At 46.7% G+C, this 19,821-nt stretch overlaps 1 protein-coding gene across 1 annotated transcript; it reads left to right on the top strand.

The window, feature by feature from the left end:
- Positions 1-1,255: 1,255 nt before the first annotated feature.
- Positions 1,256-18,269, top strand: slc1a7a (solute carrier family 1 member 7a). Its single transcript, XM_031810116.1, has 8 exons — positions 1,256-1,294; positions 2,040-2,274; positions 3,463-3,562; positions 3,790-4,023; positions 11,775-11,969; positions 16,652-16,786; positions 17,112-17,211; positions 18,021-18,269. Exons 1-8 carry the CDS (start codon positions 1,256-1,258, stop codon positions 18,267-18,269), a joined length of 1,287 nt encoding a protein of 428 aa, XP_031665976.1.
- The last annotated feature ends 1,552 nt before the right edge of the window (positions 18,270-19,821 follow it).

Below are 19,821 nucleotides of genomic sequence, written 5' to 3'. Positions count from 1 at the left end.
GGGGTGGAGGGGATGGGGATGGAGGGGTGGAGGGGATGGAAGGGTGGAGGGGTGGAGGGGGTTTTGGCCTTTCTAGTGAGTTTTTCCAAGCCACCGTGCTTCTACACCTGCATTGCTTGCTGTTTGGGGTTTTAGGCTGGGTTTCTGTACAGCACTTTGAGATATCAGCTGATGTACGAAGGGCTATATAAATCGATTTGATTTGATTTGATATGAGGCCAGACTGAGGGATCCTGTCTGTCTGTCTGTCTGTCTGTCTGTCTGTCTGTTTGTCTGTCTGTTATCTACCTAGACAGGGTAATATGGTACATGAGGCCAGACTGAGGGATCACGTCTGTCTGTCTGTCAGGATGAACCCTAAGACTCTTTTAGAGACTTCCTTCCCTCACCTATCCTGCCACTTGATGTGTGTGTACTGTGTGTGTGTGTGAGTGTGTGTGTGTGTGTGTGTGTGTGTGTGTGTGTGTGTGTGTGTGTGTGTGTGTGTGTGTGTGTGTGTGTGTGTGTGTGTGTGTGTGTGTGTGTGTGTGTGTGTGTGTGTGTGTGTGTGTGTGTGTGTGTGTGTGTGTGTGTGTTTAATGTGGTGTGTATGAAAGTGTGTGATGTAATTAGGTTTAATTAGTGACATTGAGGTCAGGGTTTAGTTCTGATCCCAAGCAGATAAGACCCTTTTAAAACAGCAACTAAGATTCCTGTTGGAACTAGCAGATAAGACCCTTTTAAAACAGCAACTAAGATTCCTGTTGGAACTAGCAGATAAGACCCTTTTAAAACAGCAACTAAGATTCCTGTTGGAACTAGCAGATAAGACACGTGGCGTGGGACTGCTGGGCCAATACGGTTGGCTAGCTTTTCTTCCCCACCTGTCGCCCAGGAAGGAGTGACTTTACGTGGCCGCCCGCTTGTTGGTTCCTCCCTCCCTTACTCTTCTCCTCTCATCTTCCAGAGCGACTGAGTACCATATCTCAGACAGTCCTGGCCAATGAGAGCCTAGCGTGGCTAGAGTGGCTTAACCAATGAGGCCCTAGAATGGCTAGAGAGCACAACATTGGCTCTGATGAGATAAAATGAGTATTTGGATGACTGGCTGCACAGAACCTGTATGAGACCCTGTCCATTGCCTGAGGTGTAATCAGAGAGGCATTGTCTCGTCTGATACAGTAACTGTGAATCATGCTTTTTAGTTCATTTCTGAAACCTGTCAGCCGGCTCTAGAGTTTATTAACACTTTCCTATATTCGTCCCTTCCAGCAACATGTTTCCAGCCAACTTGGTCCAGGCAACTTTCCAACAGGTGAGCAGAAGGACATTATCATGTAAAATGGAAATGTTTCCGTTTCTGAAGAGTTTACGGAGGAGTGGTGAAGCACCACATGTTTAACAGAAGGATATGAATGAGATCATTTTAATCGAAGTCTGTGGATGTTTCACAAACCAATTCACCAAACATTTGGCTGACAGTTAGTGACAGGAATGAATTCAATTCAGATTCTTTAACAAATTCCAACTCTCTGTTTCACACCTGCACCATCACCATGCATAGCTTGTATATCTATACGTGACATGTTAGAGTGATATTAATGTATATACTGTACATACACAGAGTATACAAAACATTATGAACACCTGCTCTTTCCATGACATACAGCTTAGCAGCGTTGCAGTTCTTCACACAAAACGGTGCGCCTGGTACCTACTACCACACCCTGTTCTAAGGCATCTCTGGTCTTGCCCATTCACCCTCTGAATGGCACACATACACCATTTTTATTTGTATCTTTATTTAACCAGGCAAGTCAGTTAAGAACAAATTCTTATTTTCAATGACGGCCTAGGAACAGTGGGCTTAAAAAATCCTTATTGAACCTGTTTCCTCCCCTTCATCTACACTGATTTAAAGTGGATTTAACAAGTGACATCAATAAGGGAGCATATATACATTCACCTGGATTCACCTGGTCAGTCTATGTCACGGAAAGAGCAGGTGTTCTTAATGTTTTGTCCACTCAGTATGTAGTGTATGTCTCTGGTCTGTGTAGTACCGTACCAGGAGTATCCCCATCATGAAGACCCCTCCGCCCACGGTGACAGCTCCCCTGATGGAGAGCACCACCCGGAGGGTCTATATCTACGGTGTCCAGGACGACAACGGAACAGACGTCCAGAACTTCTCCCTGGACCTGACGCCCCCGCCAGACGTCCAGATGCGCACGCTGCCCGGGACCAGCGACGGCATGAACGTCCTGGGGATCGTCATCTTCTCCGCCACAATGGGTGAGTGACGTCACCACTGACCTCTAACCCTAACCCCGCCCCCAGACACCATGTAGTGTCATTATGGATGAGTGACAGTTCCACGAACACACGGACACACACACATGGACACACACACAAACACACACACGGACATACACACGGACACACACAAACACACACACGGACACACACACGGACACACACACAAACACACACACGGACACACAAACACACACACGGACACACACACGGACACACACACGGACACACACGGACACACACACGGACACACACAAACACACACACGGACACACACACAGACACACACACAAACACACACACGGACACACAAACACACACACGGACACACACACGGACACACACACGGACACACACACGGACACACACACACGCACGGACACACACACACACACGGACACACACACGGACACACACACGGACACACACACACACACGGACACACACACGGACACACATACGGACACACACGGACACACACACGGACACACACACGGGCACACACGCGGACACACACACACACACACACGGACACACACACGGACACACACACGGGCACACACGCGGACACACACACACACACGGGGACACACACGGACACACACACGGACACACACACGGACACACACACACACGGACACACACACGGACACACACACACACACGGACACACACACACACACACGGACACACACACGGACACACACACGGACACACACACGGGCACACACGCGGACACACACGCGGACACACACACACGGACACACACACGGACACACACACACACACGGACACACACACGGACACACACACACACGGACACACACACGGACACACACACGGACACACACACGACACACGACACACACACGGACACACACACGGACACACACACGGACACACACACGGACACACACACACGGACACACACACACGGACACACACGGACACACACACGGACACACACACGGACACACGGACACATTATCTCGTAGTGTCATTCAGGTTGACAGTATAACCATCGTTCCTCCACAGCCTGAGTGACAGTTAACTTTTAATTTAGCCTTTTTTTTCTCTCCTCAATGTTGATCACAACCTTTAGCAAATCAATCTGGCCCATGGTGTCTCAGTCTAACACAATGTGCTGTTGTTGTTGTTGTTGTCTAGGTATCATGCTGGGTAGAATGGGGCCTAATGGCAGCGCCCTGGTCAACTTCTGTCAGAGTTTAAACGAGGCTGTGCTGAAGATTGTCGCCATAGTGATCTGGTAAGAGTTGTAGCTAACGGGAAGAGCAACCCAAAGTCATGTCCTCTCAATAACATCTTATTAGACAACATGCTGAGATAGTCATATGTGCGGGAGTGTAAACAAAATGATTATATTCTAATATTATATTCCACTGCAGCCAATCACCTGGGCGAGTCCAAGAACTAACCTGTCTCCCATGACCAGAACCAAAACAAAAAAAACGCTACCTTCCTGGTCCACTGCAGGTACTTCCCGTTCGGGATCGTGTTCCTGGTGGCCGGTAAGATCCTAGAGATGGATGACCCGTCAGCCATGGGGAAGAAGCTGGGTTTCTATGCCATCACCGTGGTGATGGGCCTGATCCTCCATGGTCTCTTCATCCTCCCGGCCATGTACTTCTTCATCACCAAGAAGAGCCCCATCGTCTACATCAGGGGCATCCTGCAGGCCCTGCTCATCTCCCTGGCAACCTCCTCCAGGTAAACAACAACAACCCTACATCTAACTCTAACCCTACCTTAACCCTAACTCAAGCCTCAACTATAACCCTACCTTAACCCTAACCCTATCCTCAACTCTAACCCTACCTTCACCCTAACTCTAGCCTCAACTCTAACCCTACCTTAACCCTAACCCTAGCCTCAACTCTAACCCTACCTTAACCCTAACCCTAGCCTCAACTCTAACCCTATCTTAACCCTAACCCTAGCCTCAACTCTAACCCTACCTTAACCCTATCCTCAACTCTAACCCTACCCTAACCCTAACCCTAACCTCAACTCTAACCCTACCCTAACCTCAACTCTAACCCTAACCCTATCCTCAACTCTAACCCTACCTTAACCCTAACCCTAACCTTATCCTCAACTCTAACCCTACCTTAATCCTAACCCTAACCTCAACTCTAACCCTACCTTAACCCTAACCCTAAGCTTAGCCTCAACTCTAACCCTACCTTAACCCTAACCCTAACCTTAGCCTCAACTCTAACCCTACCCTAACCCTAACCTTAGCCTCAACTCTAACCCTACCTTAACCCTAACCCTATCCTCAACTCTAACCCTACCTTAACCCTAACCCTAACCCTATCCTCAACTCTAACCCTAACACTAACCTTAACCCTAACCCTAACCCTACCTTAACCCTAACCCTATCCTCAACTCTAACCCTACCATAACCCTAACCCTAACCCTACCTTAACCCTAACACTAGCCTCAACTCTAACCCTACCTTAACCCTAACCCTAGCCTCAACTCTCACCCTACCTTAACCCTAACCCTAACCCTACCTTAACCCTAACCCTAGCCTCAACTCTAACCCTACCTTAACCCTAACCCTAACCCTAACCCTACCTTAACCCTAACCCTATCCTCAACTCTAACCCTAACACTAACCTTAACCCTAACCCTAACCCTAACCCTACCTTAACCCTAACCCTAGCCTCAACTCTAGCCTCAACTCTAACCTTAACATTAACATTAACTCTAACCCTAACACTAACCACAACCCTAACCCTAATCGTAGCCCCAGCCACAACCGTAACCCATTGTCTAGCCCAGTGGTTCCAACCTTTTTTTAACTGTGGCTCACCTTGATGGGTTCAAACATTCTGTGACACATCTAAAATGTCCCACTTCCTTTATTTAGTGGTAATGACCATCTTAGCTGATCCATAGTGCAAATCATCTATTTTCTGTGACAAACATTTTTCCTGAATTAAATAGGGTTTATTTAAACTATTTTCATTGTTCCTTACTCATTATGGTTCAGTTGTGTATTAAGAGCATCTCGCAAATATCGGATAGAAGGAAAAACATATAGGCCTCGCTAAGGTCAAACACAGTGTCTTCAGGAAGTATTCAGGCCCCTTGATTTTTTTCCAAATTTTGTTACGTTACAGCCTTATTGTAAAATTGATAACATTGTGTGTGTCCCCCCTCATCAATCTACATACAATACCCCATAGTGACAAAGCAAAAATGGGTTTTTAGAAAATGTGGCTAATTTATCAATTAAAAAAATTTATAATGGAAATATCACATTTACATAAGCATTCTAACACACCTGTATTTGGGGAATATCTCCCATTCTTCACACCTGTATTTGGGGAATATCTCCCATTCTTCACACACCTGTATTTGGGGAATTATCTCCCATTCTTCTCTGCAGATCCTCTCAAGATCTGTCAGGTTGGATGGGGAGCATTGCTGCACAGCAATTTTCAGGTCTCTCTAGAGATGTTATATCTATACTTTGACAATATAAGTAATTTAATTTGCCATGTCAATAAAGTCTATTGAATTGAAGTGTTAGATCGGGTTCAAGTCCGGGCTCTGGCTGGGCCACTCAAGGACATTCAGAGACTTGTCCCGGAGCCACTCCTGCATTGTCTTGGCAGTGTGGTTAGGGTCGTTGTCCTGTTGGAAGGTGAACCTTCAACTCAGTCTGAGGTCCTGAGTGCTCTGGAGCAGGTTTTCAGCAAGGATTACTCTATACTTTGATCCGTTCATCTTCGCCTCGATCCTGACTAGTCTCCCTGTCCCTGCTGCAGAAAATCCTCCCTACAGCATGATGCTGCCGCCACCATGCTTCTCCGTAGGGTTGCTGCCAGGTTTCCTCCTGACGCGAAGCTTGGCATTCAAGCAAAAGAGTTCAATCTTGGTTTCATCAGACCAGAGAATCTTGTTTCTCATGGTCAGAGAGTCATTAGGTGCCTTTTGGCAAACTCCAAGCGGGCTGTCATGTGCCTTTTACTGAGGAGTGGCTTCCGTCTGGCCACTCTACCATAGAGGCCTGATTGGTGGAGTGCTTCAGAGATGGTTGACCTTTTGGAAGATTCTCCCATCTCCACAGAGGAACCTCTAGATCTCTGTCAGAGTGACCATCGGGTTCTTGGTCACCTCCCTGACCAAGGCCCTTTACACCAATTGCTCAGTTTGACCGGGTGGCCAGCTCTAGGAAGAGTCTTGGTGGTTCTAAACATATTCCATTTAAGAATGATGAAGGCCACTGTGTTTTTGAGGACCTTCAATGCTGCAGATTTTTTTAATACCCTTCCCCAGATCTGTGCCTTGGGATGTTCCCCAATTGTGGAAGGAGGGCCCGAGTGAAAAGGTTTGTGAACCCCTGCTGTAGCGTAGCCATGTTACAGAGGAATGTTTTCACTAGCCAGGTCGTGTGCGTGAACTTAGCCTATGTGCTGTTGTTAGCTCTATCCACAGGAGGCTGCTGAACGGAGAACGGCTCAAAACAATGGCCAGAACGGAGCAAATGGAATGGCATCAACCGCATGGAAACCATGGAAACCATGGAAACCAGGTGTTTCATGTATTTGATACCATTCTACTTATTCCACTCCAGCCATTTCCACAAGCCCATTCTCCCCCAATTAAGGCGCCACCAACCTCCTGTGACTCTATCGTTCAACATCGTCTATCCTTCAATGATAGAAGATTTGGCTAAAGAAAGCACATGTATAATGGGACCAGCAGGCCATGTTTTTTAAAACTTTAGTTTATTATTATTTTGGATATATTTTTGGCAAATACTTTCTTACTTACTTTTTTTAAAATTCTGGAGTATTGGTTAAGGGCTAGTAAGTAAGCATTTCACAGTTAGGTCTACTGTACACCTTTTGTGTACAGTAGACGTGTATTCGGCTCATGTGACTTCCACCTTTCCTCCGCTTTCAACTCTCCTTCCTCTTTCACCTCTCCTTCCTCTTTCACTTCTCCTTCCTCTTCCACCTCTCCTTCCTCTTTCACCTTTCCTCCGCTTTCACCTCTCCTTCCTCTTCCACCTCTCCTTCCTCTCCCACTTCTCCTTCCTCTTCCACCTCTCCTTCCTCTTCCAACTCTCCTTCCTCTTCCACCTCTCCTTCTTCTTCCATCTCTCCTTCCTCTCCCACTTCTCCTTCCTCTTCCACTTCTCATTCCTCTTCCACCTCTCCCACCTCTCCTTCCTCTTCCACCTCTCATTCCTCTCCCACCTCTCCTTCCTCTTCCACCTCTCTTTCCTCTCCCACCTCTCATTCCTCTCCCACCTCTCCTTCCTCTTCCACCTCTCATTCCTCTCCCACCTCTCCTTCCTCTTCCACCTCTCTTTCCTCTTCCACCTCTCCTTCTTCTCCTTCCTCTTCCACCTCTCATTCCTCTCCCACCTCTCATTCCTCTCCCACCTCTCCTTCCTCTTCCACCTCTCCTTCCTCTTCTTCCACTTCTCATTCCTCTTCCACCTCTTCCACCTCTTCCACCTCTTCCACCCCTCTTTCCTCTTCCATCTCTCCTTCCTCTTCCACCTCTCCTTCCTCTTTCACCTTTCCTCCGCTTTCACCTCTCCTTCCTCTTCCACCTCTCCTTCCTCTTCCACCTCTCCTTCCTCTCCTTCCTCTCCCACTTCTCGTTCCTCTTCCACCTCTCCTTCCTCTTCCACCTCTTCCACCTCTCCCACCTCTCCGTCCTCTTCCACTTCTCCTTCTTCTTCCACCTCTCCTTCCTCTTCCACCTCTCCTTCCTCTTCCACCTCCCTTCTTCTTCCACCTCTCCTTCCTCTCCCACTTCTCGTTCCTCTTCCACCTCTCCTTCTTCTTCCACTTCTCATTCCTCTTCCACCTCTCCCACCTCTTCCACCTCTCCTTCTTCTTCCACCTCTCCTTTCTCTCCCACTTCTCTTTCCTCTTCCACCTCTCCTTCCTCTTCTTCCACCTCTCCTTTCTCTTCCACTTCTCCTTTCTCTTCCACTTCTCATTCCTCTTCCATCTCTCCTTCCCCTTCCACCTCTCCCACGTCTCCCACCTCTCATTCCTTCCCCCTCTCCTTCCTCTTCCACCGCTCCTTCCTCTTCCATCTCTCCTTCCTCTTCTACCTCTCTTCCGCTTCCACCTCTCCTTCCTCTTCCACCTCTCCTTCCTCTCCCACTTCTCCTTCCTCTTCCACCTCTCCTTCCTCTTCCAACTCTCCTTCCTCTTCCACCTCTCCTTCTTCTTCCATCTCTCCTTCCTCTCCCACTTCTCCTTCCTCTTCCACTTCTCATTCCTCTTCCACCTCTCCCACCTCTCCTTCCTCTTCCACCTCTCATTCCTCTCCCACCTCTCCTTCCTCTTCCACCTCTCTTTCCTCTCCCACCTCTCATTCCTCTCCCACCTCTCCTTCCTCTTCCACCTCTCATTCCTCTCCCACCTCTCCTTCCTCTTCCACCTCTCTTTCCTCTTCCACCTCTCCTTCTTCTCCTTCCTCTTCCACCTCTCATTCCTCTCCCACCTCTCATTCCTCTCCCACCTCTCCTTCCTCTTCCACCTCTCCTTCCTCTTCTTCCACTTCTCATTCCTCTTCCACCTCTTCCACCTCTTCCACCCCTCTTTCCTCTTCCATCTCTCCTTCCTCTTCCACCTCTCCTTCCTCTTTCACCTTTCCTCCGCTTTCACCTCTCCTTCCTCTTCCACCTCTCCTTCCTCTTCCACCTCTCCTTCCTCTCCTTCCTCTCCCACTTCTCGTTCATCTTCCACCTCTCCTTCCTCTTCCACCTCTTCCACCTCTCCCACCTCTCCGTCCTCTTCCACTTCTCCTTCTTCTTCCACCTCTCCTTCCTCTTCCACCTCTCCTTCCTCTTCCACCTCCCTTCTTCTTCCACCTCTCCTTCCTCTCCCACTTCTCGTTCCTCTTCCACCTCTCCTTCTTCTTCCACTTCTCATTCCTCTTCCACCTCTCCCACCTCTTCCACCTCTCCTTCTTCTTCCACCTCTCCTTTCTCTCCCACTTCTCTTTCCTCTTCCACCTCTCCTTCCTCCTCTTCCACCTCTCCTTTCTCTTCCACTTCTCCTTTCTCTTCCACTTCTCATTCCTCTTCCATCTCTCCTTCCCCTTCCACCTCTCCCACGTCTCCCACCTCTCATTCCTTCCCCCTCTCCTTCCTCTTCCACCGCTCCTTCCTCTTCCATCTCTCCTTCCTCTTCTACCTCTCTTCCGCTTCCACCTCTCGTTCCTCTTCCACCTCTTGTTCCTCTTCCATCTCTCCTTCTTCTTCCACCTCTCCTTCCTCTTCCATCTTTAGTCGATGGTCACATATTGGGACATATCCCCAATGTCTCCCTCTGATAGTGTGTAATGGCTCATATGAAGTGCTATTGCCTCTTCATTAGTCTCTGCTCCTCAGTTCCTCAGCTCCTCAGCTCTGATAGTGTGTATATATGTGTGTATATATATATATAGAACAATAACAAATTCTTGTTAACAATGACAACCTACCCCCGGCGATGCTGGGCCAATTGTGTACCACCCTATGGGACTCCCAATCACAGCCAGAAGGGATACAGCCTGGATTCAGAACCAGGGACTGTAGTGACGCCTCTAGCACTGAGATGCAGTGCTAGACTGCTGCGCCACTCGGGAGTCCATGGAGTAATGGAGTGATATTACCTCTTCATTAGTCTCTGCTCCTCAGCTACCCGGCTGTTGCACAGACAGATTTAGTTTCACCAGACGGGACTGTGTCAGAGTATACTTGGGTTTCTGTCTCGCGTATTAGGACACAATTGAGAATGATCGAGTATCTACAGTCAGGATGTCCTTAATCAGTGAAATATATTTTATAAAGCCGTTTTCACATCAGCAGTTGTCACAAAGTGGTTTACAGAGCCTCCCACAGAAGTGCTGTTTCTGTGTCTTTTAGTTCCTCGACTAGCCATAATGAAACGTTGACAGCAGGAGTGGTGTGAATATAATATAATCAAATCAAATCAAATGTATTTATATAGCCCTTCGTACATCAGCTGATATCTCAAAGTGCTGTACAGAAACCCAGCCTAAAACTCCAAACAGCAAGCAATGCAGGTGTAGAAGCACGTATAATGTATAATGACAATGACGTATCTTTCAATGAATCTCTCTGTTGTTGTATGAATCGTTGTCATTGAAATAATAAATAAGAGTAGAATTTGGTTGAATTCAAATGAAAACAATATGATCTTGAATCACTAGCCCTCCGACTGACTGCATCTCTCTTGTCATTATTACTCATTAAAGCTTGAATCCTTCATTTAAAATATAACAAAGCCCCTGTTACCGATAAAAAGCTGAGCAACGGGCTGGAGTAATATAACCTCAAACTCAGACAGCACAATGGATGCAAGGACTGACCATCCATGACATCAACATTGTAGTTTTCACCATGTTTTGAGGCTATACAGTGCTTGTTTACATTTACATTGTGTACAAACATTGGAGATAAACAAGCTTGTATTTTGGGGTTCTGATGGGCTACGACAGTTGAACTAAGCTCATTAGGCATTTCTATATTATATTCTTCAAGAATCAATGATTATATATCACTCATTTAAAAGTCAGAAAATGGATGTAGCAACTAAGGATTCTAGCTTCAAGGGAAGGCATTGATATCCTCATTACTATCCTCAGTGAAAACATTGTTTACATTACCTTCAAAGTGTCACAGACTAAATTGCATTAAAATTTGGAGACTGAGTTTCAACTAGACAAACGCCTTGCTGTAAGATTTTTTATAAACTTTTGTTCTCGTTCTTTTTCTTGCCTGAGGCTGTCAGTAAACACAGACTACCTGTGGTGGAAATGTCATCTTTTGAGGTGGGAAATTATAACTTCAAGGAAAGTCATGAATAGAAATTGATGAACAGTTTTTCATTTCAAGTGATCTGCGTCACAAGGTGGTCCTCTGTTTGTACCTGTTACGGTTTTCTAGGTGTGGTGAAGAAGAGTCGGACCAAAACGCAGCGTGTAGATTGCAATCCAGGTTTAATCAAACAAACGTAACACGAATCAATACAATAAACTACAAAACAAAGAACGTAACGAAAACCGAAACAGCCGATACTGGTGTAAATAAATAAAGAAATAGGAACAACAACACTAAGGACAAATAGGACAATCACCCACGACAAACTCAAAGAATATGGCTGCCTAAATATGGTTCCCAATCAGAGACAACGATAAACACCTGCCTCTGATTGAGAACCACTCCAGACAGCCATAGACTTTGCTAGATACCCCACTACGCTACAATCCCAATACCAACACCAAAACCCCAAGACAAAACACACCCCAATACAAAAACCCCATGCCACACCCTGGCCTGACCAAATACATAAAGATAAACACAAAATACTTTGACCAGGGCGTGACAGTACCCTTACCCAGCTCTGAAGTTTACTACTTACTGAGATAGTAGAGTTGAGTGTTTAATCTAATCATTTACTCCCCAGCTCGGCCACGCTGCCCATCACTTTCAAGTGCCTCCTGGAGAACAACCACATCGACCGACGCATTATCCGCTTCGTGCTCCCTGTGGGCGCCACCATCAACATGGACGGGACAGCGCTCTACGAGGCCGTGGCAGCCATCTTCATCGCCCAGGTCAACAACTACGAGCTAGACTTCGGCCAGATCATAACCATCAGGTATGTAGCCTATTTAGCCTTCATAATACAGGTATGTAGCCTACATAGTCTTAGAAGGTAAACAACTTACTTGAAAAAGGGGTTATAGTGTTTTATTAACTGGATTCAATCCAAAACTGTGTTTGCGCCTGACAGTAAAGCCGACATCTGCAGCATTAACTTGAATTCGCTCTCCACTGACGCGGTAACATTGCCTTTAAAAAGCTGCGTTAGCTACAAGCGCGACTGGATTTGAACCCCAGCTTTAGTATGAAAAGGGATGCACGGAGCACCACAATTACAAACGGACTGTAGAAAGAAGTCCTAATCAGAACACGTGGCATCAACAAACAGCCTGCCCACTGGGAAACAACTGGCTGAGTCAAAGGTTTTATACCCCTCTGTGTGTTGAATCAATGTGGGAAATCCGATTGGATTTGCAAATAGTCATCACCGTAAGGGTATTTCACCGACTTTTAACCTAAATCCAATGACATGGTGACATGTGCTGTTGATTTCACGTTGAATTCATGTTAGTTGACAACTCACTCAACTGTAAATCAAAACTAGACGTTGAACTGACGTCTGTGTCCAGTGGGGGACTTCCTGGTCAGAAACCTGGAAGTGGTTGTAGTGAAAGCTCTAATTACTGAAATGGAACTTCCTGCATTGAAACACATTGAAACACATTGATTATCATATTGATTATTGATTTGCTAAATCATCCGTTTATGTATATTCCCTGTGTAATTATTTTGAGTCCAACACATCTGTAGCTTTGCGGTTTGAGAAGCACAGAAATTAATCTAGTGTTACAGTTTTGAGGATGAATTAATGAATATTATGAGATTATACTGAATCAAGCACGTAGATAAACGTAAATGTGACTGTACTACGGCTTTACTTCACAGTGATCTACCCCGTAAACTACATCCTTAAATCAGTGGCTATTACATAGCAGAGACAGTCAGACACACGCACGCACGCACGCACGCACGCACGCACGCACGCACGCACGCACGCACGCACGCACGCACACACACACACACACACACACACACACACACACACACACACACACACACACACACACACACACACACACACACACACACACACACACACACACACACACACACACACACACACACGCTCCTCCCCCTGTAGACCTATGGTGTAAAATGGCCTTGCTCTCCCCTGATTTAATGACATGTTAAACTGTAATAACATTAAGCAGTCCTATCCTCCTCTACTCGTCACAGACTCCTGCTTTCCAAACGGCACCCTATTCCCTATAGAGTGCCCTACTTTTGAACAGGGCCCATAGGGCTTTGGTCAAATGTAGTGCACTTTATGGAGAATAGGGTACCGTTTGGGACACGAGCCGACTTTGGCCAGGCAGGCAGTAATCTCCTGGCAGTAACACCCACATGACCTGTATAACTCAGCTCTCTTGTCACGACAGAATTATCAGGAGGGCTTTTAATATTCTTCTGTAGCGTCCTACTCTATTCCCGTGGCGTTTGGCTGTTTGGAACGATAGTCCATCTGTGACGTCCCCTCCCTAGAGACAGTGTCAGAGAGTGTGTTCCAAATGGCATTCTGTTCCCTTTAGAGTGAACATTCTGAACATTGCATTCTGGTCAAAAGTAGTGCACTCTTTAGGGAACAGGGTGCCATTCGATTATGCATTAATTTGACTGCGGTCATGACTCATGACCACCAGTGTGACGGTAATATTGTCACCGTAACAGCCCATGTCATGTCAAATGTCAAACAGCCTGTGTATCTCTGTGTCCTTGTGGGGGGACGTACGGTGTCTTTGTGGGGGGAGGTACTGTGTCCTTGTGGGGGGGGGGACATACTGTGTCCGTGTGGGGTGAAGTACGGTGTCCTTGTGGGGGGACATACTGTGTCTTTGTGGGGGGACGTACTGTGTCCTTGTGGGGGGACATACTGTGTCCGTGTGGGGTGAAGTACGGTGTCCTTGTGGGGGGACATACTGTGTCTTTGTGGGGGGACGTACTGTGTCCTTGTGGGGGGGACATACTGTGTCCGTGTGGGGTGAAGTACGGTGTCCTTGTGGGGGGACATACTGTGTCTTTGTGGGGGGACGTACTGTGTCCTTGTGGGGGGGACATACTGTGTCCGTGTGGGGTGAAGTACGGTGTCCTTGTGGGGGGGCATACTGTGTCTTTGTGGGGGGAGGTACTGTGTCCTTGTGGGGGGACATACTGTGTCCGTGTGGGGTGAAGTACGGTGTCCTTGTGGGGGGACATACTGTGTCTTTGTGGGGGGAGGTACTGTGTCCTTGTGGGGGGACATACTGTGTCTTTGTGGGGGGACGTACTGTGTCCTTGTGGGGGGGACATACTGTGTCCGTGTAGGGTGAAGTACGGTGTCCTTGTGGGGGGACATACTGTGTCTTTGTGGGTGGAGGAACTGTGTCTTTGTGGGGGGAAGTATGGTGTCCTTGTGGGGGGAGGTACTATGTCCTTGTGGGGGAGGTACTGTGTCCTTGTGGGGGAGGTACGGTGTCCTTGTGGGGGGACATACTGTGTCCTTGTGGGGGATGTACTGTGTCCTTGTGTGGGGGACATACGGTGTCCTTGTGGGGGGATGTACAGTGTCCTTGTGGGGGGGAGGAACTGCGTCCTTGTGGGGGGAGGTACTGTGTCCTTGTGTGAGGGGATGTACTGTGTCCTTGTGTGGGGGATGTACTGTGTCCTTGTGGGGGGACGTACTGTGTCCTTGTGGGGGGAGGAACTGTGTCCTTGTGGGGGGAGGTACTGTGTCCTTGTGTGAGGTGATGTACTGTGTCCTTGTGTGGGGGACATACGGTGTCCTTGTGGGGGGATGTACAGTGTCCTTGTGTGAGGGGATGTACTGTGTCCTTGTGTGGGGGACATATGGTGTCCTTGTGGGGGGGATGTACAGTGTCCTTGTGGGGGGAAGTACTGTGTCCTTGTGGGGGGACGTACTGTGTCCTTGTGTGGGGGACATACGGTGTCCTTGTGGGGGGGATGTACAGTGTCCTTGTGGGGGGAAGTACTGTGTCCTTGTGGGGGGACGTACTGTGTCCTTGTGTGGGGGATGTACTGTGTCCTTGTGGGGGGACGTACTGTGTCCTTGTGGGGGGACGTACTGTGTCCTTGTGTGGGGGGACGTACTGTGTCCTTGTGTGGGGCACATACGGTGTCCTTGTGCGGGGGATGTACTGTGTCCTTGTGGGGGGACGTACTGTGTCCTTGTGGGGGGACGTACTGTGTCCTTGTGTGGGGGGACGTACTGTGTCCTTGTGTGGGGCACATACGGTGTCCTTGTGGGGGGGATGTACAGTGTCCTTGTGGGGGGACGTACTGTGTCCTTGTGGGGGGACGTACTGTGTCCTTGTGTGGGGGGACGTACTGTGTCCTGGTGTGGGGCACATACGGTGTCCTTGTGGGGGGGATGTACAGTGACCTTGTGGGGGGACGTACTGTGTCCTTGTGTGGGGGACATACGGTGTCCTTGTGGGGGAATGTACGGTGCAGTATATGCTGTGTACTGTATGTCAGAATCACAGGTCAAGGGTTATTGGTCAAATTCGATCATTACATCACACACCAAGGAACCAGTGATTTCAGAGCCTCACTGTCTTCCTTCACTCTCTCTTCCTGTCTTTCTTCACACTCTCTTTCTGTCTGTCTTCAATCTCTCTTTCTGTCTGTCTTCACTCTCTATTCCTGTCTGTCTTCACTCTCTCTTTCTGTCTGTCTTCACTCTCTCTTTCTGTCTGTCTTCACTCTCTCTTTCTGTCTGTCTTCACTCTCTCTTTCTGTCTGTCTTCACTCTCTCTTTCTGTCTGTCTTCACTCTCTCTTCCTGTCTGTCTTCACTCTCTTTTCCTGTCTGTCTTCACTCTCTCTTCCTGTCTTTCTTCACTCTCTCTTCCTGTCTTTCTTCACTCTCTCTTCCTGTCTGTCTTCACTCTCTCTTCACTCTCTCTTCCTGTCTGTCTTCACTCTCTCTTCCTGTCTGTCTTCACTCTCTCTTCCTGTCTGTCTTCACTCTCTCTTCCTGTCTTTCTTCACTCTCTCTTCTGTCTTTCTTCACTCTCTCTTCCTGTCTTTCTTCACTCTCTCTTCCTGTCTGTCTTCACTCTCTCTGCACTCTCTCTTCCTGTCTGTCTTCACTCTCTCTTCCTGTCTTTCTTCACTCTCTTCCTGTCGGTCTTCACTCTCTCTTCCTGTCTGTCTTCACTCTCTCTTCTGTCTTTCTTCACTCTGTCTTCTGTCTTTCTTCACTCTCTCTTCTGTCTGTCTTCACTCTCTCTTCCTGTCTGTCTTCACTCTCTCTTCCTGTCTGTCTTCACTCTCTCTTCCTGTCTGTCTTCACTCTCTCTTCTGTCTTTCTTCACTCTGTCTTCTGTCTTTCTTCACTCTCTCTTTCTGTCTTTCTTCATTCTCTCTTCCTCTTTTTCTGTCCCTCATGGGCTGTGTCCCAAATGGCACCCTATTCCATATGCAGTTTGCTACTTTTGAGCAGAGCCCAGTAGTGCACTAAATAGGGAATAGGATGCTGTTTGGGATGCTGCCATGATCAATAGCCTACAATAGAATCAACTAGAGGGTTGTACTGAGGCATCATTTGCAGGTGCTGGACACAGTACAGATCTAATAATCCAGTCAGGGTCACTAATAGAATTTCCTCTTTCGTTTCCAGTATCACAGCTACGGCTGCCAGTATTGGTGCAGCTGGAATCCCGCAGGCCGGATTGGTCACCATGGTGATCGTGTTAACCTCGGTGGGCCTGCCCACTGATGACATCACTCTCATCATTGCTGTAGATTGGGCGTTGTAAGTATAGTTTGTCTTCTCCGTGGTTTAGTTTTATCAATGCTTTTACATATAGCAATAAAGGTTCAGGTGTTGATTTTCAAAACAAAGGATGTTGTATTTTACAGGGTAAAATTGTATTAATGTTTTACTGAGACATTATGACAACAAGGTGATCTTCAAATATATTACAAAGTGATGTCAATATGCCACAGAAACCCTGCTACTGTAATTGTATAGTGTTGTGTCTCACAAGACTACAAGTGTGGACTGCAGCTCCAGTGCCAGTTCCCCACAGAACCACTCAACACCATCAAGGCAGCTGAACCTGCATTTTGTGTTCCAGGGACCGTTTCAGGACCATGGTCAACGTGATGGGAGATGCCCTGGCCACGGGGATCATGGCTCACATCTGTAGAAAAGACTTTGTCAAGGAAGGAGAGCAGGTGAGAAATACCCTAACCTGCCATCACAATGCCTGCCAGACACTCTCAACTTTCCATTCACGGAAGTTTGATTTCCGTTGCGTACAGTGAACTGACTGTCTGCTGGAAGAGGAAGATGGGAGTGGTCAGAACCTTGGAGAATGTTACACTGTAGTACATACCACAGTAGAACACGTCTACAGAGGTCGAGAAGAGACACAAACATTTATTTGCCTCCGATCACCCAAACTCTCTGTTGAATACAGACATTACAAATCTGACTAAAAGTCCTATCGTTTACTCTTTCTGCTAAAGACACCCGAAAGTTTATCATTCCCATTATATTCAAAGACAATCACACAGAGTTCATTAGGTTTTGACCCTCTAACTCTAATATTTATGAGCTTCTCAATTATATTTATCTCACTCAACTTAATCCTGATTATTTTCCTCATTTCTCTGTAGGCAATACAAACCTCTGATCCTGTAGTGAGATCGTGGGCCGTCTATTTGTTTAATAACACAGGGAATTATTTGTTTCGGCACAAATTCTCAGATTGTTTTCTTCTACATTTGTATGTGGTCTATTATTAAATGTTATGACATTAAAGAACATGAAAACAAAGCTTCAATTGCAACTTATATTCACGTGTGAATGTCGGCCTTTTCATTTTTAGTTTCTTATTCACCGATGTGTCCTCTGATTATTTCTATGGATGCAGAAAAATGTATTTTGATCCAATAATCAGGCCATCGATTTGTTTTTCATGGGGAATACATTGCTCTGGCAACAAATTAAGGTATTAGTTCCTTCTTGTACCCTCCTGCAGGTGCCTCTGATCTGTGAGACCAAGCCCATGATCAGCATCCAGCAGATGATGACGTACCAGAAGAACGGTGGGTACCAGCACCCTCCCTGCGGACCAGAGGGCCCGGACGTGGCTCGTCTGATGCAGCTGGAGGAGGGGTTACGACCGGAGCAGAGGAAGAGGAACCCCCACGCTCCCCAACACAAGAGGGAGCACAAGGACAAGGACCACTGCTCCATCGACATGAATGGCCTGGAGACTAACGTATAGAGGGAGCCAGTCATCAGCACCACAGCAACCGGCTGCGTCCCGATTCTCCACATTTCTCTAGAAGTGTGCACATGCATACTCTCCGTCACGGATCTAACAGTGGTGGATCTAACAACTCCCTCCAGCCAATGGTTACACCAGTTCAGTGTTTTTAACACCATGACAAGGGGTGGGAAAGTGCATACTTTGGAAAAAGGTGGACAATCAGAATGCAGCCAAGATTATACCTACAGGCGAGAGGAAGGGACTGACTGGCTAACTGCAACAGATGCAGGATGAGGATCCAACAAGAAAATAGGATTTTCTACATGATTTATATCACAACCCAGTATGATTGTGCATGTGTGTGTGTGGATGTACTTATCAGAGTTGTTACACGCCAGCAGAATGATTTTAGAGAAACATTTTATAATGAGGAGCAGGCATTCTATATGATGAGGAGGCATTCTATATGATGAGGAGGCATTCTATATGATGAGGAGGCATTCTATATGATGAGGAGGCATTCTATATGATGAGGAGGCATTCTATATGATGAGAAGACATTTTATATGAGGAGCAGGCATTCTATATGATGAGGAGGCATTCTATATGATGAGGAGGCATTCTATATGATGAGGAGGCATTCTATATGATGAGGAGGCATTCTATATGATGAGGAGGCATTCTATATGATGAGGAGGCATTCTATATGATGAGGAGGCATTCTATATGATGAGAAGACATTTTATATGAGGAGCAGGCATTCTATATGAGGAGAAGACATTCTATATGATGAGAAGACATTTTATATGAGGAGCAGGCATTCTATATGAGGAGCAGGCATTCTATATGATGAGGAGACATTCCATGTGACAATGACACATTCCATATGATGAGAAGACATTCTATATGACAAGGAGACATTCTATATGACAAGGAGAGCTTCTAAATGATGCGGAGACATTCCATGTGACAATGAGACATTCTAAATGACAAGGAGACATTCTATATGACAAGGAGAGCTTCTAAATGATGAGGAGACATTCTATATGACAAGGAGAGCTTCTAAATGATGAGGAGACATTCTATATGACAAGGAGAGCTTCTAAATGACAAGGAGACATTCTATATGACAAGGAGAGCTTCTAAATGATGAGGAGACATTCCATGTGACAATGAAACATTCTATATTACAAAGATAAATTATTTTTGACAAAGACACATTCTATATGACAAGGGGACATTCTATATGACAAGGAGATATTTTATATGTTGAGGAAACATTCCATGTGTCAATGAGACATTCTATATGACAAGGAGCCAGTCTATGATGAGGAGACATTCTAAATCACAAGGAGACATTCTATACGATGAGCTGACATTCTATAGGATGAAGAGACATTCTATATGAAGAGCAGACATTCTATGTAATGAGGAGACATTCCATATGACAAGGAGACATTCTATATGACGAGCAGACATTCTATATGATGAGGAGACATTCTATATGACAAGGAGTATTTCTATATGACAAGGAGACATTCTATATGATGAGGAGACATTCTATATG

Source organism: Oncorhynchus kisutch, linkage group LG30 (genome assembly GCF_002021735.2).
Source record: "Oncorhynchus kisutch isolate 150728-3 linkage group LG30, Okis_V2, whole genome shotgun sequence".
Taxonomy (NCBI): Eukaryota; Metazoa; Chordata; class Actinopteri; order Salmoniformes; family Salmonidae; genus Oncorhynchus; species Oncorhynchus kisutch.
Note: the sequence above shows the minus strand (reverse complement) of the source record. Positions and strands in the feature narration are given on the sequence as shown.